Raw genomic sequence first — 22,148 nt, 5'->3', positions numbered from 1 at the left:
AACTCCAACACTCAAGTAACTCTCGGAGCTTTGAGGAGAAAACCCAAGAAACACCAAACCTAGAAGGAATGCCACTCCACACCTCCCTAGCTACGGTACAGTGCATAAAAATGTGATCCACTGATTCCCCTGCCGCTAAACACAAAGCACAATGATCAACTATCAACATATCACGCTTTCTTAGAAAGTCAACTATTTGGATCCGATCTCGAATAGCCGCCCAACTGAAAGTACATACTCTTGGTGGAGCTTGGATCTTTCATACTTTTGCTTCAATAGGGGGTATAGGACGCGGCACCAGACGGTTGTAGAAATATTTGACAGTAAAAACCCCAGTAGAATCCCAGTTCCACACTCTCTTGTCTTCCTCGGATGGGCGGATGTAGCAAGCTTCCAAGACTTCGAACAAACTCATCACCAAAGGAAGTTCTCTATCAAAAACTTCCTTCTGAAATTGAACGTTGATGGATCCAGTATTGGCAATCCAGGACAGGTTGTCATAGGAGGAGTGCTCAGGGATCACATGGGAGAAGTTATTTGGGCATTTTTTGGGCCTATCAGATTCTAGTGAAGCCGAAGTCAGAGCTGTTCACCAAGGGATCCGGCGTCCAGATAAAGAGTTGATAGATAAAGTAATTGTAGAAGGGGATTCTCTTAATACTATCCGTTGGTTAAGGGATTCTTCGGTTCCCCCTTGGTGGTTCACTCAGTTCTTTGATGTGATGTTGGATAAAATTGAAGGATCATTGATTGCTTTTAACCATGTTAGACGATTGGCTAATAGCACGACAGATCGGTTAGCTAGGGAAGGGAGTAGATAGATCCTTGTTGGAGTTTTTTGATTTTCTGCCTCATTGATTTGAAAGTTCTCTTGTATTTTTCTTTTCTTTTCCCTGTTTTTTGTTTTCGATGTATCTTTGGGGGCGACATTCTCTGCCGCCCCCTGTTCTTTGGTTTTTAATATAATCTTGCTACGATTCCCAAAAAAATAAAATAAAAATCAATAGACCCAATCACATCTACATGGCATAAGGCCATGTGGATGCGATTGGATACATTTTGTTCTCTCTAAAATATCCCTAAAATCTCTGTAATCCTTCTCTCTCCCCACTCTTCCCGGCCCATACACACAAGATAATCTCTCTCTTTCTCTCCCAACTTTTCTAGAATCTCTCCACGCTCTTAAGCGCGCGCGCGCACACACAATGTCAAGCTCTCTTTCCCCTCTCTCAAGTTCCTAAATTCTCTTCACTCTTATGGACATGTATCTCTCTCTCTCTCTCTGAAATTATTTCCACTTGCGATTCTCATCTCTCTATCGCTGTCTCCTCATTTAAGTCTCTTTAATTCTCTCTTTTCAAATAAAATCTCTTTACTTACCCTCCAAACCGTTTCATGGCTACAGTCTGTCCACTCCCTCACTCTCTCTCTCTAAAATCCACACAACTGAGTGACTCTAAATCATCCCCTCTCTATCTAAAATCTTTCCCTAGTCTCTCTCTTTCAGATTAGGATGCGTTTAGAATCTTTTAGCTTCCATGATTCTCTCTCTATAAAATCCAATTAGATCTGTAAATGTAAATGTTTTCCTCTCCTCAACAGATATGCATCAATTAGGAATTTTTTAATTAATTCGAGATTTCGTAAGATAAAAACCAATTAGAGCTCTCTTTTACCATATAAAAAAGGAAAAATAAAGCCAATTAGAGAGTAATGCCAGGTTTTAGTGAGTGGGATGAGGGAGAGAGAACCTATCATAGGATGACTTAACTAAAGAGTACACTTTTTGGAAATGGATGGCCAAAAAGACGGCGACCAATTTTCCTCATTCAATTTATATGTCATAGTGACCTAGGTTTTGATTTGCTAAGATTGCTTTTGGGTCCCGTTGCTTGTGAAAATATTTCCCCACATTCAAGTATTGGACTAACTGACGAGAGAAACATTACTTTTCAGCAGCAGATCCCCAAGTGAGGAGAAAGATCATACCCATATTTCACACTCAGCAGCCGAGATTCGCGATGTATTCGGAGATTCTGATGAAGATGAACCGGCAGAGTATACAGCTCAAAATGATCTTGAGCAAGATTTACATGTGAGTGCCAGATGTAAAGTGCAAAGCACTAAATATTATGTCTTATTTTTTATTCCATGTACTGTAAATAATATAAAAAAACAATTAGTTTAAATAATTTTTTAGGAACATGGGCTGGCACCTTAGATTTAATTATTGCGTAAATATTCTTCTATCTATGTAAATTATACATGGACATGTGTATCAGTCAGTCCTGGAGACAAAGTGTTACACAACAACCCTGGAAAAACTGAATGAGTAACACACCTGACACGAATATAATAAATGCATTATTCACTACTAGGTAGTATAAACTATAAAGTAATACCAAACACAAGAAATGAGATAAATTTAAGTGTTCTACTTATTTCTTTGTTTTCACCAAGGTTTGAAATTTCGGTTTCGGTTTGGCCTCAGCCGAAATCGAAATTTTCGCCGAAATACTGAAATTCCGTAAAAAAATTAGTAAAGATCCAAATTTTTAGCCGAAATTTCGGCTGAAAGCTGTTTCTGACCAAGGTACTTTTGGTGTTGGTCCGAAATTTCAAACCATGGTTGTCGCATGCCTGGTATGTGTACAAAAACCTGTTTCTGACCACATAGTTTGCCAAAAATGGAATGCCTTTGTTAAGGGGCTTCCAATGATTGCCTCCACTGCAACACTTTTTTTTCGTTATTTTTTTTTCTGTGCAAAAAAGAAGAAATAAAAGAAGTGTCATTCTCTTTTTCTCTTAGAGATCCCCTATAGAAGAGGAAGGGAGCTACGAGAAAGATTTGAGACCGGAAGATATAGTGCCTGATGAAGAAGCCCGGTATGAATCAGAAGAGGAGAACCTTGAGCAGAAACAGAAGGAGAAACCAGTGGGCCCCCCTTTGGAATTAGAGATTCCGCTGCGTCCACCTCCAGGTCCCACTGAAAAGGTGCATCTTTTTCTTCTCTCCTCATATGACAATTGGTAACTGTTGTTACGTGTTACTCTCTCTGAAGTTTGGCTCCTAGCTCCCTAATAGTTATTGAGGCTATTTGTGTGTTGTTATGTGTTCGGTGCTTTACAAATCAGTTAGCTAATGGTCAATAGCCAATACATCTCTTTGAGCTGTATTTCAAAATGGTTGTACGCACTATCACTTTTAACCCAGGTACTGTAATTCATTAGTTGGTGTTTGTATATTTGTGTGCACAAATTTTAGTTTGGATGTTCTAAAGCATGCTTTCTGGGTCGGTTGACTAAATTCTTGAGAACCCAGTCAAAATACCAATGGGACCTATTTGTTTTTTCAAGAACTCTTTAGACTCATTTAATTCTTGAAAAACCAGTAAAAAAACTCGACTTGGTTAAGCTCTCACAGACTTGGCCAAGACTCTGTGAGTCCTCGCTGTAACTCCTAACTCATTTGTCAGGTGTAACATGAGCTTCTTTAAGGAGTTTTTGTATGTTGCATGACCAGCATTGCTCGCATAGGCAAAAAGTATAGTGGGGCCCACATTAATGGATGATCTAAACCATTCATTTTTTGGTTCCCCTCCGTAGATAGGTCATGCCCAAAAATGGGGTCCATAGGATGATCCTACCCCTTCAATTTGTGGAGTCCAAAAATGGGGGCCACAAATCGAAGGGTTAGGATCATCCTATGGACCCCATTGTTGGGACATGGTCTACCTATGGCGGGGACCAAAACATGAATGGTTTAGATCATCCAGTCTTGTGACTCCACTTTACTTTTTGGGCTACCCGAGCAATGCGCGGTCGTGCGCCATACAAAAACTCTTCTCAATTCTTTCAATCTTCTGTCTAGTTTTTGGTTGGGAAAGAGGGTTCTTGCTGATGTTGACATTTTGAACCTAAATCTGGTCACAACAATGCTGTTCACGATTTTGCCGGATTGGGTTGTAAAGGAGTCTATTTCTTCTACCAGCATGAATTTTTCTTTCACTGGATTTTCTTACAAAAGCTTGTTTTCTTTTCATATTTAGAGGTTTACTACCCCAGATTTAGATATCGTGAGTTATTGATAACTCTTTACGTTATTAGCTGAGTTATTTAGCAGTTTGATGAATGTGATCATTATTAATGATTTAATATCATGTATGTTTATAACATGTGTACATATATATGTAATTCCATTTATGTAAGTATGGAACTTTATTTATTTTTAGTTTATTTCAAATTTCTATATTTTCGCCATGAGTATTTCTAGAGGGCTTCTTTACTCTTCTGGTAAATAATTTGGAGACTCTGTAGCTCCATGTTGTGTGTTGGATGGGCTCTATGAATGTACAAGGGGTGTTCCATTTCATGTCAAGCTCCATCAACCCAAAATGCAGAGTTAATCTTGAGGAGGAGCAACCTATTTTTCTATTTTCAACTTTTAGTTTGTGGTTTTTTTTGTTCATTATTTTTTTTTATCTTTTTCTTCTTTATTAAAACGACAAATCACTTTGACTTGTTTGAGCCATAGTCTTGGTGAGTTGACTTGGCTTCTTTGTTTTCCAAGTTGTTACCCTATGTTAAATGCTTGATTCACAATCATCCAATTCATTTATTGTTGGATAGCCTCTCTATAATACATTAATGGATGGCATATAATTTTATTCATCAATGGTTTCTTCCATCTTGCAGATGAACATGATCAAAGTTTCTAATATCATGGGCATTGAACCAAAACCTTTTGATCCAAAAACATATGTGGAAGAGGATGTCTTTGTGACAGATGAATCCGGAGCTAAGAAACGTATTCGCTTGGAAGACAATATTGTGCGTTGGAGGAATGTTCGAAATCGTGATGGCACAATGTCTGTAAGTATCAACCTCTAATTTTGCAGGCTAAGTATTATCTTTATTTTTCTTTCTTTCTTTTCTTTTCAGTTTTTTGTATTATCTTCTGTTGTCTTCTTTTTTACCTTTTTCTGGTAAGTTGGGACCATACCTGCAACCATCGGAGCACCGTCAAAATTATCTTTTCTTTGATTCGTGGCAATTTGGTTTCTCCTTCTATTGATTCATGATTTTGTGTAGCCTTGTGTGGTTTCTCTCTCTTGACTGAATCCATCATTGGACTAGCAGTACGAGAGCAATGCACGCTTTGTTCATGATTTTGCCGGATTTTTGGCTTTGCAGTACGAGAGCAATGCACGCTTTGTTAGGTGGTCAGATGGCAGTTTACAGTTGCTAATTGGAAATGAAGTTCTCGACATCTCTGTGCAAGAGGCGCATCATGATCAAACACACCTTTTTCTTCGACATGAAAAGGTGGGTCCCCACAGCTTTTGACGTATTTCTCATCTAAGCGTTAGGGACATTTTTTTACTGATCAGTAGAACCCCATCATGATCATTTCACGATTTTGTCTGTCTCTCAAATGTGGGTTCTTTGAAAGATGCATGTGTTATAATAATGTAAGTTACATTGATTTGGTCAGCTTCTGCAAACCCAATTTTCCTTTTATGGAAAAGCTTTTATTTTGCTTCTTGTTTTAAAGGAAAGTAGTTAGAGGTGAATGAGTAGGTATTGATGTTTAATTATTGATGCTAGAATACTTATGCAGGGAATCCTGCAATCTCAAGGGAGGCTTTTACGGAAAATGAGGTTTATGCCATCATCTTTATCATCGAAGTCTCATCGATTATTGACTGCCCTTGTTGACTCACGACATAAAAAAGTCTACAAGGTGAAAAATTGCATTACTGACATTGACCCAGAGAGGGAAAAAGAAGAGAAAGAGAAGGTAATTAAATATCACATATTTGTTTCTAAGTAGGTAATCCTACCAATGACCCATTTTCATCTGACATCAATTTTGTAGTTTATTAAATGTCCTCACAATTCATATATTCTGAATTAAAAAATAATGTATTCATGCTTGAGAAAGTATTCTGTCCGATTTTAATTGCCTGGTGATAGCAAGATTTTCCATTTCAAAAAAAGAAGAAGAAGAAGATGATAGCAAGATTTTAAAATGTTCTTTTTCAGGCTGAAGGTCAATCAATCAGAGCTAATGAGCTTCTTCACCGGAAACGGGAAAAAGTGAACCGGAAGTACACACAAACTACAGACAGAGGGCGCCAACTTTCCCCCGGATTCTTGGAGGAAGCACTAGAAGAGGTCTCCTTTCGTTAAATTATTTCTTTCTACTTCAAATACACGTATTTAGTAGTGGCAATCATAGTTGAACAAACGGACAAATAAGTGCAAAAAGAAGTTTTTGAATTGCAGTGTCTCGTTTCAGGCCAGGGGCTTGTCTCGTTTCAACGGATTGACTCGAGACAAATATAGCACAGGAATGAACCTATGCCACAAATATCTCTGTTATTTTCAAACTATCACGTTTTTATTGCGACATTTTGATAAAACGACAAAATCCAAAAACAATCCCAAGATTTTAAAAATATAACGATATTTTCATTTTTTATCATAAAATATCGCGATAATATCACGATATTATCCCAATATTTTTATGATATTTTTCTGAAATTTTATATATATTTTAAATAATTTTATTGTTATTGTTTTTCCCTATGTAAACATGAAATTTTTTTTTTAAATATATCCCGAAATTTTCTCTTGCCAAGAAATTTTCAAGAATGACATTTGTGACATAGGAATGAGCTCAGAAGAAAAACAAAAACAAAATATAAAACTGAATTTTAAATTGATGCCATCTTTTTCAGGATGATGAGCCTGAGAATTATTACGAATCTCGCCGTTCGTCAGCCCGCCATCGCTTTGAGGAAGATTTGGAAGTAGAAGCACAGGCTGAGAAGCGCATAATCAGTGCAAAGAGGGTGAGATGGAAATTAGCCTCCACATCTAGTACCACTTTCCTTCATTTGTTGTTTTTCTTTGCTGCTTACTTTTATACATACATATTGTCATGTGGTTTATCAGTCACATGTATCAAAAGATGTTCCTCGCAAATCATCCTTGCCAGCTATTCATCCAACTCGCCGTCCAGTAGAGTTCGCTGACAGCGAAAGAGAGGAATCTGAGTATGAAAGTGATGGCAATGAAGCTGAACGGTCACCGTTAAGGAAAAGGGCCAAGGAACCAGAGTATGAAGAAGACGAAGAAGAAGATGAACAGGAGTTGGAGGAAGCAGGAGGAAATGAAGCATCAGAGGAATATGAAGATGAGGTATGGATTTCTGTTTTAGACTAGTGTCTTATGTTTTCATGTACATGGTGTGCATATGGGCCCGCACGTGTGTCTCTGTGTGTCTTCATTCCTACATACATTTCCTTTACTATATACATGTATGTATGGAAATGATATCGGTACTCTTTTATTCTTTCTTGTTTGTTGTTACTAGCTGTTGCAATTCCCAAAATGCTATCAACAAGCAATCAGCAGCATTGAATTAAATGAGTGCAGTCATGAAAACGGAGTAGTGAATATCATTTCCTTGTGTATATATATATATATATATATATATATATATATATATATATATATATATATATATATATATATATATATATATGAGAGAACATTTCCTACACACTTGTGTAGGTAAGTTACCTACACACTACCTTAAAATACAGTGGGGGCCCACATTGTTTGGGTGATCCAAACAATTCATTTGAATGGTCCTCACATAGATAGGGTGTCCACAAAAAATCAGATCCATAGGATCATCCTTACCATTCAAACTATGGAGGCAAAAAATGGACTAATTTGTGAAGGTTTATACACGTCCATTTTACCTCCACAAATCGTAGGGTTGGGATGATCCTATGGATCTGATTTTTTGTGGACACCCTATCTATGTGAGGACCATTCAAATGAATTGTTTGGATCACCCAAACAATGTGGGCCCCCACTGTATTTTAAGGTAGTGTGTAGGTAACTTACCTACACAAGTGTGTAGGAAATGTTCTCTCTCTCTCTCTCTCTCTCTCTCTATATATATATATATATATATATATATATATATATATATATATATATGCATGGTTAAAGGCTGGATGCATGTAGGAATAAAGTCATACACACATGCAGGGCATGAATATCCTTGTATGTATTTCCAGAGATTTTATATGATGTGTGCGCATGAAGTCCGGTATTTTTCAAAAAAAGTACAGTGGGGCCTACTTCACAGGATGGTCCAAACCATTAATTTGTTGGGCCACAACGTAAATAGGCTGTGCCCCTTAAATCATCTCCACAGGTTGATCCTAACCCTCCAATCTGTAGAGGTACTGCACATTTTAGAAACCTCTACAGATTGGTGGGTTAGGATCAACCTGTGGAGATGATTTACGGACAGCCTATTTATGTTGTGGCCCAACAAATTAACGGTTTGGATCATCCTGTGAAGTGGCCCCACCGTACTTTTTGAAAAATACCGGACTTCATGCGCACACATCATATAAAATCTCGTATTTACATTCTTATGTCCCTATGTAAATGAAACTGCCTATATGTTTATTATTTTAAACTTCTTGTGGTCTGAATCTGATGCAGGTACGAAGACAAAGAAATAAGGAATCTGGAGGAAATCTCAAGCGCAAGGAGATTGAGTCAGATCCTGACTCTCCTCAGAGAAAGCCGACAACCCATCGCCGCATGGCAGTCGTCTATGATAGCGATGAGGACTGAAAGCCAGCTTCTTACAATCATGACACCGGTCAGTAGTCTCTACATGTTCTACTGAAATGCTCTGTGCAAACTTCTTCCATAAAACGTGCATGCATGCTTACATATGCACACATCTTTGGGCTTTCTTGACTTCAATTGTGTCATAAAACACACCTCTAGGTTAGCTGATCCTGAGAATTTAAGAAAGAACCCAGATTGGTGGCTCGTGAGACTTTCCCAATTTTTGTTCATGCATGTGCTCATTGTAATTGGTCAAGAGGTGGGCTTCAATCTGTACATGCAAGTACACGTCTGATATGTGGGGCCTACAAACATATGCTTAAATTAAAAATGGCAAATTATTCACATTCTAGTTGGTGTGGTTTTTGGCCCATGTTCCATTCATGGCAGCAAACTACCTCTAGACCAGTTCCAATCACCATACACGTGCCACGAGTATGGTTGGGTAAGCGGCAACTGTGGGGGTTATGAGTTCCGGTTAGGTGGTCCCATGGACTACTGATCCAGTTGGTCCCACGTCCAATTGGTGGAAATGATCGGACTTACCTAGTTTAGTTGGTGGAAAATGATGAGGCCCACCTTGTCCAAGGGCCGATAGAGTACCTAATTTGGTACTCCTACCATGTGTATTATATTACCATCCCTTTTCCCAAAATTATTTTAGAAATGCTTTAAGCCCAGTTGCCCATTTTAGTCCATGCCCTAATGTGATCTGACCTACTTAGTTTAGTTGGTGGAAAATGATGAGGCCCTCCTCGTTCAAGGGCCGACAGAGTACCTAATTTGATACTCCCGCCCTTTGTATCTCCATTCCTTTCTCCAAAATTATTGAGAAATGCGTTAAGCCCATTTATCCATCTTAGTCCATGCCCCAGTCCAATGAGAGCCCCCACACTGTAGGCCATCAGATAATACCCTGCCAAATGAATGATCTTAATCCGTCGATCAGAAAAGGGCTTTTTTTCTTCTGATCATTGATATTTGTAGGTCTGGATTGAGTTGATTGGGATCTCCGTTGGTTTAGAAATGTACATGGGGCATTCGTCTAGTGGTGTCGAAAAGATAGGGGATACCTTCAACCCAACTTGTGCCAGCCACATGCTCAAGCATCCCTCTTATTTATGTGCAGTTTGTTAGTTGAGTTGCCTCCGATATTTTGACAAAATTCCGTAGTTTCTCTTTCAAACTAGTTATCACTTTTTTCACAACCACAGTTACAAAATTTGGATTCGTTAATAGTTCAGATAACCAGATGTTCGAAAAATTTCAAGTCTGGGATGAGATCTGTTAAAATGTTTATAATACATATATTTACTAGAATTGTTTGTTGGTTGAATTCCATTACATTTTTCAAATACTTTTCATATTCTCATGATATTTATGAATAATAATATAATATTTTTTTTAATGGTAAAAAAAATTATGAAGAATATCTGAGAAATTGACACATTGTTCATAAAATTAATGTTTAGATCGAAAATTTCGCATTGACTTTGAACACTGTTCAGATTTTCTAATTATTCATGAATTTTAAAGTTGAAAACAGCACATCAAACATCATTGTCTTTTCAAGATTTTTTCAATTATTCGCAGAATTTCTTAACTATGCTCACGATTAGGACACACTTCTCTCAGACTTTAAGTTGCCATTTTCACACTTTTGAATGCTTAGCCAGAACCCTGAAATTTTTTGAAGTCATCTTGAAACTATAGTTTGAACCCCTGATGGAGCAAGATCAGATCTCTCAAAACTCACCTTCCAGTGACTGATTTGCGATTGGAAGGATTTTTTATATCTTTTCCCTGAAGAAACAGTTTTCACATGAAATTGTCAACTGTTTTGAAAGTAGTCCGTGGCATGTTCTTCTATGATTGTTTACCTATCATCAAGACTTGGTTGAAATTAAGAGCAGTCCATCTCTTAGGTAGAACAGAATTTCAAGTCAAAGCACAACATGTTTTCTGATGAGTTTTTGGCATAGTCGCAGGAAATGCAGGATGGGATGAATTCGTACTTGGAAAGTTTAAGCATCTACACTTGTATAAGATTTCTCGCATGGAAGAAAAGTTTCCTCTTCTGATGAGTTTCACATGTTTTCTGATGAGTTTTTGAAGTGTAATTAGTAGTCAAGCTTATCCATTTCGACATTCTACTAGAGAAGAATCAGTGTTGCAGAAACGGTTAGCAATTGAACCTAATTTTGTATTAAAGTTAGATTTATGCATGTATGAATCTATCTGTTCAAATATATGTGATCACTCCACATGACAAGGCGTGCAAATCAATCCGTTAAAATATTTGTGATCCTTCATTCCGTGTGATCTGAGCCATTCGATAACTTGAATGTTGACTGTTCATTTTTAATATTGGGCTCCCCAAGATCATGTCTGTGATATGAACCGTTCTTTTGATGGCGTGGGGATCGCATCCTCGTATAATCTTTCTAGAATTAGATGCAGGGAAATTTGTCTTGGATTTTTTTTTTCATGAAAATTGAGTTTTTGAACAGTTTTGGAATTTGGCTTATATACTTTCCATAGAAACTATTTTCAAAACAGTTTTAGATGGATGTGCGGCCACACAAGGCTGGATCGTATTAAAAATGAAGACATCCGTAAAAAGGTGGGGGTGGCACCAAATGAGGAGAAGATGAGAGAGCATCGCTTAAGATGGTTTGGGCGTATCCAACGTAGACATTTGGATGCTCCAATGAGAAGAAGTGACTCGTGCCAAGTTGATGGAGTAAAAAGAGGTAGGGGTAGACCGAAAATAACTTGGGTAAAAACAGTGAGGAAAGATTTGAGGACGTGACCTTGGATATGATAGAATGGAAGAAAATAATCCATGTAGATGAACCCAATTAGCGTCAGGATTAGACTTAGTCAATTTGAGCTGGATAGATCCTTTCACCTTCTTCATGAAAAATTTCTAAATGATTCATCAGCCAACCCCAACTAATTTGGGACAAAGGCTTAGTTGAGTTGGGTTGAGTTTTATTGAAAATTACAAACAATTACCTCAATATCATGGGAAACGAACAAAATACCCCTATAAAATGATCAAATTATCTCTCAGAAAATAACCAAAAATATTCTAATCTCACGGAAAATGACAATAATATTGATATCTTAGAAAATTACCAGAATATCAGTATCTTATGAAATAAGAGTATGCTTGTCATTGGCATGACATTGAGCATTTTTGGTTACTTTTCATAACATGTATTTTTTTCTCCTTTTTTATGAGATATGAGTATTTTATTTTTTATGGGATTCCAGTATTTGGTGTTTGATAATTTCCTATGAGATATGGTGTTTTTTTATAAGATTCGAGTAATGGTATTTTCTTATGAGATGGGTCACTTTCATAATTTCCTATGAGATAAGGGTATTTTTATATTTTGTTTTAATGAGATCTGTGTATTTTTTTTTACCATGAGACACACATATTTGGTTATTTTTTATTAAAAAGGGGTATTTTGATCATTTTTATGAGCCAGCTGTAATTGGTAATATTTCATGAGATGGGTATATTACTAGTTATAAAAAGGAGGAGAAGGAGAAAAAGAAGAAAAAGAAATGAAAAAAAAATCTTAAAAACAAGAAGTAGAAGAAGAAAAAGGATGGAAATACAGAGAGATCAATCTTAAAAAAGAAGAATAACAAAAATTAATGGCTGGTGATAAATGCGGCCCCTATTTTAGCCATGGGCCACCCTTTGGTATTTTTGTGACCTTTTTTATTTTTTTGATGACGTAGGATGTCCCCACCCCCTTCGGGAGTAGGACTAGTCCCTACGGATACACACACACCACGTGTATCAGGTAAATCGGAAGTGGGATTCAAACACTCATCAACAGGGAGCAGACCCGTGACTTTATGCCGAAGAGCCAACTGCCTCGGTGTGTTGGCCTTTCCATACGTATGGAAAGGCATTTCCATACGTATAAAACTACTAAGAGGGGTGGCCTTAGTAAATTAAAAGAGCAAAATTTTCATTTTATAAATTGAAAAACAGTTATTTATTTTGTGAGGAGGGGTGGTGAAAGCGTAGTCATTATTTGATAAAATGAAGGTAGTTGGTTGTTTTAGAATCTTTCGTATTAAAGTGGTAAAATTGTTATAGGATGAGGGCGTAATTAAACTGAAATAGTTGCCTCCTGTATCAACGACTAGTGTGGTTTTTTCTTGCCATGTCAGCAAAATATTCTAATTACTAGCAAAATCATGGGTTTTTACTAGTAGAATCTGGGGATGGGATGCTTTCTCTCTCTTTATCTCTTCTCTCTTCATATTGGTAACGACACTTCCTACGACTCCTCTATGAATAATTAGGTAAGAGATTTGCTAGGATAAAGAGGGGTGGCAAAATTTGCCGAACCGGAACCGAGCCGACACCGAACCGAAAATTCGGTTTCGGTTTGGTTAAACCAAACCGATTCAAATTTCGGTTTGGTTCGGTTTGGGTATCAAACCGAACCGAAATCGAATATTTGCAATTATTATGAGTAAAGGGTGGCAAAATTGGTGGAACCGAACCGAAACCGAACCGAAAATTCAGTTTTGGTTCGGTTTTGGTTTGGTAGAACCAAAGCGATTCAAATTTCGGTTTGGTTCGGTTTGGGGGTCAAACCGAATCGAAACCGAACCATTGCCATAAAGGTCTACATTTGCGTATTTATTATGACTAAACTCTTATACTCGGAGATATTTTTTCTCCCCCCTGTAGGATTATGCGCCCCTTGTCAGGTGAATTGTGGCAGACTTTAACGTTTTTGACGTCAAATCACGTGACCAGTGGAGCGCATAATCCTAAAGGGGGGTGAAAAAACCAACGCCCCTACTTTTTCACATAAATCCCGTATCCGATTGAGTACACGTTAGACTCAAATCCAAGCTAAAGGGTTAGGGGTAGTGATCAGATCCAACCTAGGGTTTTGCTTCGTTGACGTCAAATCACGTTACAAGGGATGCGAATAATCCTACATGGGGTGCGAATTTATCATATCCCGCCAAATATTATCAAAAGCCCTCGTTTTTTTAAGCTAAGGGTTAGGGTTAGTGATCAGGACTCAAATCCAACCTAGTGTTTTACTTCGTTGATTTCGTGTTTTCATCTCTGCATAAGATCCGAACACATCTGTCCCCTTGGATTTAGGGTTTACGTGATGCATTTATCGATCGCGCAGAGAAGATGAGAATTCTAGAAGAAATCGGGGATATTACCCTTCCCCTTTCTCCTACATCAGATTTTTACTCAGAAGAAAGATATCTAGATTCGAAATTCTTCTTCTCATGGCTTCTCGATTGCCACGGTTTGTGGTACAACATCGCTCTCATCATTCCCTCATTTCTCTTCGTCGTGTTCTTGCTCTCACATGCTAGGAAGAGCTTCACCAAGCTCGCTCATGGCCGCTCTTATATCATGATTTCTTACTACGGGCTTCTCTGGCTCGTAAGTGTTTTGAATCTCGCTTGGTCCCTTCTTCAGGTATGTCACTCTCTTTTATTACATGTGCTTGCATTTCTAGGGTTTTGTCAATAACTAGAATGAAAAAGTGGGAATTTTGTTAAGTAACTAAGGCCCTGTTTATTTGAGATTATGACTACCGATTGTGAGTCCAATGACAATTATTGGACGCAAAATTAAACCTAAATTTGAGCCTAATAATTGATTTTAAATGAGACCTGAATGATATTTATTCTTGGTTTCGGTGTATGTCAATTTTAATTGCTATCTTATTATGTTGAGCACAGGCATGGCAGTGCACTCCTGGGAAGGAATTGGCATGGAATATTTTATCACTGTTTACAGCATCTGGAATGCTATTTTTAGAAATTAGCTTGCTTGCCTTTTTACTTCAAGGAAACCATGCCAGCGGATTGGAAGCTTTAACACGGACATTTGTTATCTCGGGTATCATTCTTGGTGCTGATCTTCTTCTTAAGGTATTCTTTCCTATTGGCTGCAAAAACATTTTGTACTCTGGTTTTGTCAAGTATAAGATAAAGTATGACTTTGTCGGTTATATGAATCAATTTGCTAATGCATTATACTAGTTTATTATAGCGAGGTAGAGCAAATATATTTAATTTGAGAATATTGTCTTTGTAACCCCCAAATCTAATTTTGAATTTGTCTTTAATGTTGTTGATGGTATCAACACTATCAAACTTTTCCTTGTCCATTGTCTCTTATCAGAAGCCTAATCCTGCCATTATGCCTTAGTAGCAGAAATCTTTAGTCCAAGCTACTGCCCGTGTTTTCTCTTTTGAACTTCATATCTCATATTGCCAAATGCCAACTATATAATAAATCAATTGTTGTGTAGTAGCAGGAATCTTCTACCCGAATGCATTATTAACACTTGTTTTTTTATCTCCTCCTGCACATACTCCCAACTGCCTTCACAATGATTCCTTCAGTCTTTCATGCTCTTCTGGCCACCCCATCCTCTACCCAACGCTCACCCACATGTATATATGTATGTGTGTTGTGTGTATACTGTATGGTTTTTATATGGTGTTCGCACGTTCGTGCGTGTAATGGGGTGCCACCCTTGATATTTGATCCAGAGACAACTGATTTTTTCAGAGGCTGTCACCCTTGAAATGGGCTTCCACCCAACACTCACCCACATGTATATATGTATGTGTGTTGTGTGTATATTGTATAGTTTTTATATGGTGCTCGCACATTCGTGCGTGTAATGGGGTACCACCCTTGATATTTTATCCAGAGACAACTGATTTTTTCAGAGGCTGTCGTGTGTGTGTGTGTGCGCGTGCATGCATGCGCGGGTTCGGAAAACACCTTCGATAATCGACCATTAGAATCTTGGCGCACTACCTGGAACACTACCCCCACCCCGGCTCGACTTGGCTTACTAATGGAACTCCCATCGAAATGAAGTTTTGTCCAATCTTGAGAGAAGAAGAGTGGTAACATTTCTTGAATTCCTATTCTTGTGGGGGATAGGCAAATGTCTTTCTTCTACTTACTGTCCAAACAATAATAGCGATCTTAGTATCTATGATTATCTACCCAAATTCCTACACATGTCCTTACAGATACGATTGTTTCTGTTGCTTCCGAATGTACCAAAAGGGACAATGGACCAAAGAATTTTCTCGCATGACCAAAAGTGCTACACCCCCAATCAAGTATAATTCTTTGATTGAGTTTGGAAACTCCTAATCTATACGAAAGCATTTTAAAATAGTGTGCCATATTTTTTACGAGGAAGGGCCATGTAACATTAGGTGATCAAGAGTTTCCTCCCTTGTGCAAAGCGCACACACCTACTAGCAGGACGAAATCTTCTTCTTTGGAGGCCTATCACAGCTGTTGATTATTTTTGTCTGAACCGCCCATTATAAAGCAACTACTCTAGGGTGCGCAATACTCCTTCAAAGTTTTGCATTAGGAGCCTTGTTGCCCACCCCCACACACCCAAATATATTGTGATAAAAAGATCAGATCGAAAAAGCCCCTTGAACATTTGGAATCAATCATCCTGTCGAGTTCTTGACAAGAAGATAGGTGTTGCTAAGGTGCCCTAGAAGGATTGATAGGCTGTCATTTTCCTCTTGTTTAAGGTTTCTCCTAAGTTTCATGAGCCAATCAATAGACCCATCTCCCCTTCTATCAATATAGCCACAAAACCTCACCTCTCCATCAGTTGCTAAAAGATATATATATATATATATATATATATATATATATATATATATATATATATATAGAGAGAGAGAGAGAGAGAGAGAAACTGTTGGTGCGCTCGAGCGCACCAAGCTTATATAGCTTATATGAGCTTGAGGGCCCAAACACATGTGGGCCCACATTGTTAGGATGATCCAAAGCATTCATTTGAAAGACCCTTACATAGATAGGGTGTGTACAAAAAATTAGCTCCATAGGATCATCCTAACCCATCCAAAAGTGGAGGGCAAAATGGACAGACATCGTTTGCCACAAATCTGCCCATTTTTGCCCTCCGCTTTTGGAGGGGTTAGGATGATCCAATGGAGCTGATTTTTGGTACACACCCTATCTAGGATGGGGCCTTGCAAATGAATGGCTTGGATCACCACAAAAAATGTGGGACCCATGTGTTTGGGCCCTCAAGCTCATATAAGGTATATGAGCTTCAAGCTCACAATCATTTTCCTCATATATATATATATATGTGTGTGTGTGTGTGCATGGCATAACGTTAACTCTCTTAACCACAGATCCTCGCAAAACCAACTATCCTCCTCCATTCCTACTCTAAATATAACTCTAGACTTATAGAGGGACCTTAAACCACAAAAGGGCCCCATGCAACCAAGCCTTTACCTCTAGGTCGGTTTCTACTCTCCCAATTCCTCCATTTCCTCATATATTTATTCCCAATTATTGTGTCCCATAAGAAATCTTTGTTCTTCTCCATATCTCCATAGGCATTTTCCTAGGAGTGATTTATTCCTCAATCTAATCTTTTGAATTCCAAGTCTACCTTGTCTCTTTGATATGCATAGTCGCTTCCTTTTCAGAATGTGCTTGATTCTTTTATTTGTTTCCCATCCTTCCCAAAGAAAATCGCATTGTAGCTACCTCTGATAGTAACAACATAAAGCAAATCATTATTTTCGCTAAGGCCACTTAATGAGAATGATTCTTGTCCCAACAGAAATATGTTTCTTCTTCCACGTAGGGATCTTTCATTCTATTCTTTCAATTATCGGGTCCTAAAGGGCCGGAACTGACATCTCTACACCAACAGGTAAACGAAGGTGTGTAACGGGTAACTTTTGTTTATTACGTCTGATGATATTATCGAGATATTGTATTTCTTCTGCATCTTGCAGATTCACTCCCATTATCATACTTCTCCTAAAGTTGATTTTCAAACCCGATACCACCTCAAACCACATAAAATTTCTTTTTAGATTTTTTACTTCCTCTTCATCTTTCTTCATAAAGGTTAGAACGTCATCCATAAATTGGAGATGTGAGATTGTAGGGGAGTGTTTACTGGCTTTGATTCCTCCAACTAAACTTTTTCTTCTGCCCTTTATATTAGAATCCTAAGTTTATCCACCGCCATAATGAACAAATAACGGGATATTAATGATTCACCTCGACAAATACCCCTATAGCTTCCAAAAAATCCATGGGGGACCCATCAAGTATGATAAAGAATTTTGACGATGATAAACATGCCTTAATCCAATTTCTCCATCTCTCCCCAAAACTCATCTTATTTTTTGAAATGATCCCCAAAAACCATCTTTTGCACAAAGTCTAGAGTCCCATTCCACGCAACCATGCTCTTTATCCGTATCTATTTTGTAAGTAAGCCCTAGTACACAATTTGTTTGCCTTTCATAAAAGCACCTTGATATGAAGATATAACCTCATGGATAGTTTCTTACCCTTCAGCTAAGACCTTGGCCAACATTTTATAGGCACTATGCACCGAGCTTATTTTATAGTTTCTTACCCCATTAACATCAATTCTCGATTTAAATGATAGAGGGGGAGATGATGCATTGCTCAAATTTAAATCAATGACATGGATCTACTTGACAAATTTTGATCCGTCAGAAGCAGATCCAACGGTGGCTGTGGCACCTTGAATCTTGTTGCATCTTTGCCAGGCTGGAACATTCAGGACCCTACCAGAATGTTTGGGCGAAGTCAACGGTGAAAGCTCTGGCAGGGTTCAAAGGGTCCAGCATTTCAAGTTATCTCCCAAAGCTACACCTGCCATCCTCCTTATCCTGGTAGCCTGATCATTCGACGCCATCCATAAGATAATTTCATCCTTACTAAGATTTCGCAACTCTGTTTTGAATCTGATATTTCTATGCTTCGAAGCCCATCCCATCATCTCTTCCACGCACCATTGGTCTGCCTTTGCTTTATCAATGTGGCAAGATTTAAGAATCTTCATCCATTCATCAATCTCCTCTCCTGAAATCTGATTGAGTGATAGTTCCCTTCTACAACCTCAACATTACCTCCTTCAGGCCAACTCCTCTACTTGAACGCAGGTGTCACCGATCCCTTTGTCTTTTGTCTGGTAATTTTATTCTCTTTGCTTCCAACTCTCCTTAGACACAGGTGACTTTCCGTTCTTCTAAAGTTGTGGTATCAACACTAGTTGCAACTCCAATATCCTGTCAAGTAGTTCACCTTTTTGGATTGAGGTAAGGGCTGCTGTATCTTCCATTTACCTTCTTCATTTGTCTTGTCCATCTCCATCAAAGTAAACAAAAGATTGGAATGGATGTGTTCATGAGAGAAAACCCAAGTACGACTCAAATTTCGGCTGTCAGGTACTCTTCAATTCCCAAAATGTTCCCAATATCCAATCAGAAAACTGGTTTATAATGTATGGATTTCCATCATCAAAACATGAATGTTGATAATATTTCCCTTTTAGAGGTATCCAAAGAGGCCCTACAACTATTTGCTATAATTTAGCTGGCATCCTAAGTGAATTGCCCTTTGCTTTTCATCCATGTGGCTTGGGTGCTGTACTAACCCATATCAATTTTAGATGCATTTGCAGACTGTTTGCATTGGTATCATGAGGCAGTATGCTGCAAGCATGGTTTTAAATTTTGGATTTCGGTTGGGACCGACACCGAAACCACCTAAATCCGAAATTTTGGTAAAGTCTAATTTTTAAAATTTTTCCTTAATTTCGACTGAAATTTCGGCACAAATCACAATAATGAAATTTGCTTCTTCTTTTTTTCCGAAATTTCGATTTCGGCTATTTCCGAAACCGAAACTGAAATTTTAGACCTTGGCTGCAAGTTGTGGAATAGCCAAGTGTATATTTTCTCAGTTGTTTAGTTTTAATGCTTCTCATCAAACTTGCATTGATCAAATAATAGTCAGTTTGTTTTACCCTTTTCCAGTGCTTATACATTTGTTCTCGTACTTAAATGACTTTGATCTATACTTAATCGTGGCTTTTTCAGGCAATCTATTTGTTTGGTTTTGGGGTCCCATTGTTCATAGATGATGATGAAACAAATAGGATTAAGTGGGGCTTGTGGGTTGTCCACAAGCTATTGCTTACTGCAGTCTATGGCATCATCTTTTTCATGCACCATACGAGATGGCGAGATAAGCTGCCTGGTAATTCATGTCTAAACTCTGTTGTAATCATGGTTTTAAATTTCGGCCGAAATTTCGGATTTCAGTCAAGTCCAAAATTGAAATCACTTGAAACCGAAATTTTTGCCAGAGTCCCAAATTTCGGCCGGTATTTCCAAAACTGAAACCGAAATTTAAATCCTTGGTTGTAATCAGCTAATACTGTCTAGATATCTGTTCTGATTAACTTGATATTTTCATTTTTTTTTTGCTTCTGTGCAGCAAGACCTGCATTTTACAACTACATCTGCATGATGTTCTTATTGAATGCAATAGCTTTATTTGCATGTGTGCTCATAGGAAATGGAGCTGGATTCGGCTTCTGGTATCTAATTCAAGTTCTTTTACAAAACATCATTTTGGCTTGAGTTTTTAAGAAACTCTACTTCTCAGTATTTCTAAATGTTTCCTTTTTTATTTACAGGTTGTACAATCTTACAACTATCTGCTACCACTCTCTGTATCTTCCTTTTCTGTATGTAATATTTCTGGCAGATTTTTTTGAGGTTAGCTTCCTCTCCCAGCTACTTTGGATTTGCATCTTATCTAATATTCTTTAGTACAAAAAATGATATGGTTCCGTGATTGGAAAAAATGCAGCTACCCCTTGTCTTGAGTCTCTGACACCTCTCCTAGAATGACTGAAGTGTCCCTGGAAAGTAATTTTCTGGATACGTGTCAGGTTTGGTTTGTCGTGAACCCAACCTGCAATCCAATGAACCCAACCGAAACCTAACCCTATCCAACCAGAATTTCAGTCCAATCTTTAAAACTGTTATTCACCCGCAATTTCTTTCTCTAATCAAAATCTACATTCAGTAATTCAGGTTGATATATTGGGTTGAGTTGGTAACAGACGCAGGTATAAAAATTAGACCTGAACAAAGTCACAAGTATATATATATATATATGTGTGTGTGTGTGTGTGTGTGTGTGTGAGGAATGCTGGATTCTGGATTCACAGGCGCCCTTGCAAAAAAAGGGACAAAGGGCGACCCTATTGGTCAAATTCCATTAAAGACATATCATAATTTTCCGTGCCATCTTAAATGGAATTTGAACAATAGGGGCGCCCTTTGCCCCCACTTTTTTTTTTTGCAAGGGTGCCTGTAAAAATGTTATATCATTTAAAAATTGTAAACCAATCTTCTCAAAAAATATGCTGTTCTAGCTAAATTTTTTTTTCTGAAGTTCAAAATAAATATTTGGTGAGAGCTCAGATGCGTCATTGTCATCATTAATTAAGATGAAATCTGCGGGAAACCCTTTCCACACTGACGCAGCTAAATTTTAACCATTCTAGTTGTCTGTTTAAAAAAAAATGGTTTAACCAATCTAATTGTCATGAAAATACGTTCTGTTGTTTTGCTAGAGAAATTATATGGTGGCCGACTGTGAAGAAGTCCCGTAAAGGTGGTACGCAAAACGTACCACCTTCAATATTTGATCCAACAGGAGCCTCTTAAAAAGTGGGCTGCTGGTGGATCAAATATCAAGGGTGGTACCACTTTCGCGGTACTTGACAGTCTGGCTCCTTCTAAAAACTCTATCTTGCTGTACTAGATGTTTCTTTTCAAACTGACTGGATTATATATGATTCCCTGCGTTTTTTTTTTTGAAATGGTTATATATGATTCTCTGCTTTTAATTTTTTTTAGATTTTGATGGCCTCTAACAGTGATGTTTGGTTTTTTTTATGCGTGATTTAGGAGGAAGACTTGCATTTGGAGAATGTTTTCTACTCTGAGATGAAAGATGCGGGGTTTTTCGATGCAGATTGGGATTAGTTAAATGCACGACCTGCGTCTACTATCCTTGTAACGTGTGAATAGCTAAGTACTCTTACAACTACTACGTTATTATGTTACCATGTAAATAAAGGCAAAGCAGATTCAAAAGAAAGGGAAAAAAGATGATGAAAGCCTAGCACCAAACTATAAGACTGAAACTGTATGCACCAGTACGAGTTTTTTTGAAACTATTTATAGTGTCACTGATGAGTTTTTTCCCTTCTTTTTGAAGCCTGATTCGAATCCGCGATTCTTATCCTCCTGTTTCTGCATGTGTGAAACTATTTATAGTGTCACTGATGAGTTATTTTTCCTTTTTTTCTTTTTTGAAGCCGGATTCATTAGGGCGATTTTCATTCTCCTTTTTCTGCCCGTTTGGTCCGCTCTTCCAGAAGGGAGAATGAGAATCGTTGCCGAACACGCCCTTAGAAAGATGGGTCTGCCAAAGGGATTGAGAGGTTTTTAGAAGTTTCAAATTATAATGATCTTCCTTCTAAATAAGCCATAAGTACATCATTACCCTCTTCACT

General features: G+C 37.9%; 2 protein-coding genes across 2 annotated transcripts; both read left to right on the top strand.

The window, feature by feature from the left end:
- Nucleotides 1-372: 372 nt before the first annotated feature.
- Nucleotides 373-10,982, top strand: LOC143891955 (protein LEO1 homolog). The gene is made up of 12 exons (XM_077396443.1): nt 373-460; nt 562-796; nt 1,957-2,095; nt 2,810-2,995; nt 4,696-4,872; nt 5,194-5,325; nt 5,621-5,800; nt 6,046-6,177; nt 6,744-6,857; nt 6,961-7,206; nt 8,536-8,698; nt 10,659-10,982. Exons 1-11 carry the CDS (start codon nt 373-375, stop codon nt 8,668-8,670), a joined length of 1,764 nt encoding a protein of 587 aa, XP_077252558.1. The 3' UTR covers nt 8,671-8,698; nt 10,659-10,982.
- A 2,629-nt stretch (nt 10,983-13,611) lies between these two features.
- On the top strand, nt 13,612-21,849 carry LOC143846732 (protein CANDIDATE G-PROTEIN COUPLED RECEPTOR 2-like). Its single transcript, XM_077355260.1, has 6 exons — nt 13,612-14,161; nt 14,428-14,619; nt 19,651-19,810; nt 20,051-20,153; nt 20,253-20,334; nt 21,538-21,849. The coding sequence occupies exons 1-6, from the start codon at nt 13,865-13,867 to the stop codon at nt 21,613-21,615; spliced, it is 912 nt and encodes a 303-aa protein (XP_077211375.1). The 5' UTR covers nt 13,612-13,864; the 3' UTR covers nt 21,616-21,849.
- Nucleotides 21,850-22,148: the final 299 nt, after the last annotated feature.

Source organism: Tasmannia lanceolata, unplaced genomic scaffold (assembly GCF_043159265.1).
Source record: "Tasmannia lanceolata isolate RefF3 unplaced genomic scaffold, GAP_Taslan_0.1 ptg000015l, whole genome shotgun sequence".
NCBI classification, from domain to species: Eukaryota; Viridiplantae; Streptophyta; class Magnoliopsida; order Canellales; family Winteraceae; genus Tasmannia; species Tasmannia lanceolata.
This window is presented reverse-complemented; position numbering and strand designations above follow the sequence as displayed.

What these genes read in the sequence shown, in the direction of transcription:
- LOC143891955 (XM_077396443.1), top strand. Translation starts at nt 373, where the DNA reads ATGGGCGGATGTAGCAAGCTTCCAAGACTTCGAACAAACTCATCACCA. An exon ending in ATCTTGAGCAAGATTTACAT is followed by an intron (nt 2,096 to 2,809) that starts GTGAGTGCCAGA and finishes TTTTTCTCTTAG; the next exon opens with AGATCCCCTATAGAAGAGGA. An exon ending in ATCGTGATGGCACAATGTCT is followed by an intron (nt 4,873 to 5,193) that starts GTAAGTATCAAC and finishes TTGGCTTTGCAG; the next exon opens with TACGAGAGCAATGCACGCTT.
- LOC143846732 (XM_077355260.1), top strand. Translation starts at nt 13,865, where the DNA reads ATGAGAATTCTAGAAGAAATCGGGGATATTACCCTTCCCCTTTCTCCT. An exon ending in TCGCTTGGTCCCTTCTTCAG is followed by an intron (nt 14,162 to 14,427) that starts GTATGTCACTCT and finishes TGTTGAGCACAG; the next exon opens with GCATGGCAGTGCACTCCTGG. An exon ending in GTGCTGATCTTCTTCTTAAG is followed by an intron (nt 14,620 to 19,650) that starts GTATTCTTTCCT and finishes TGGCTTTTTCAG; the next exon opens with GCAATCTATTTGTTTGGTTT.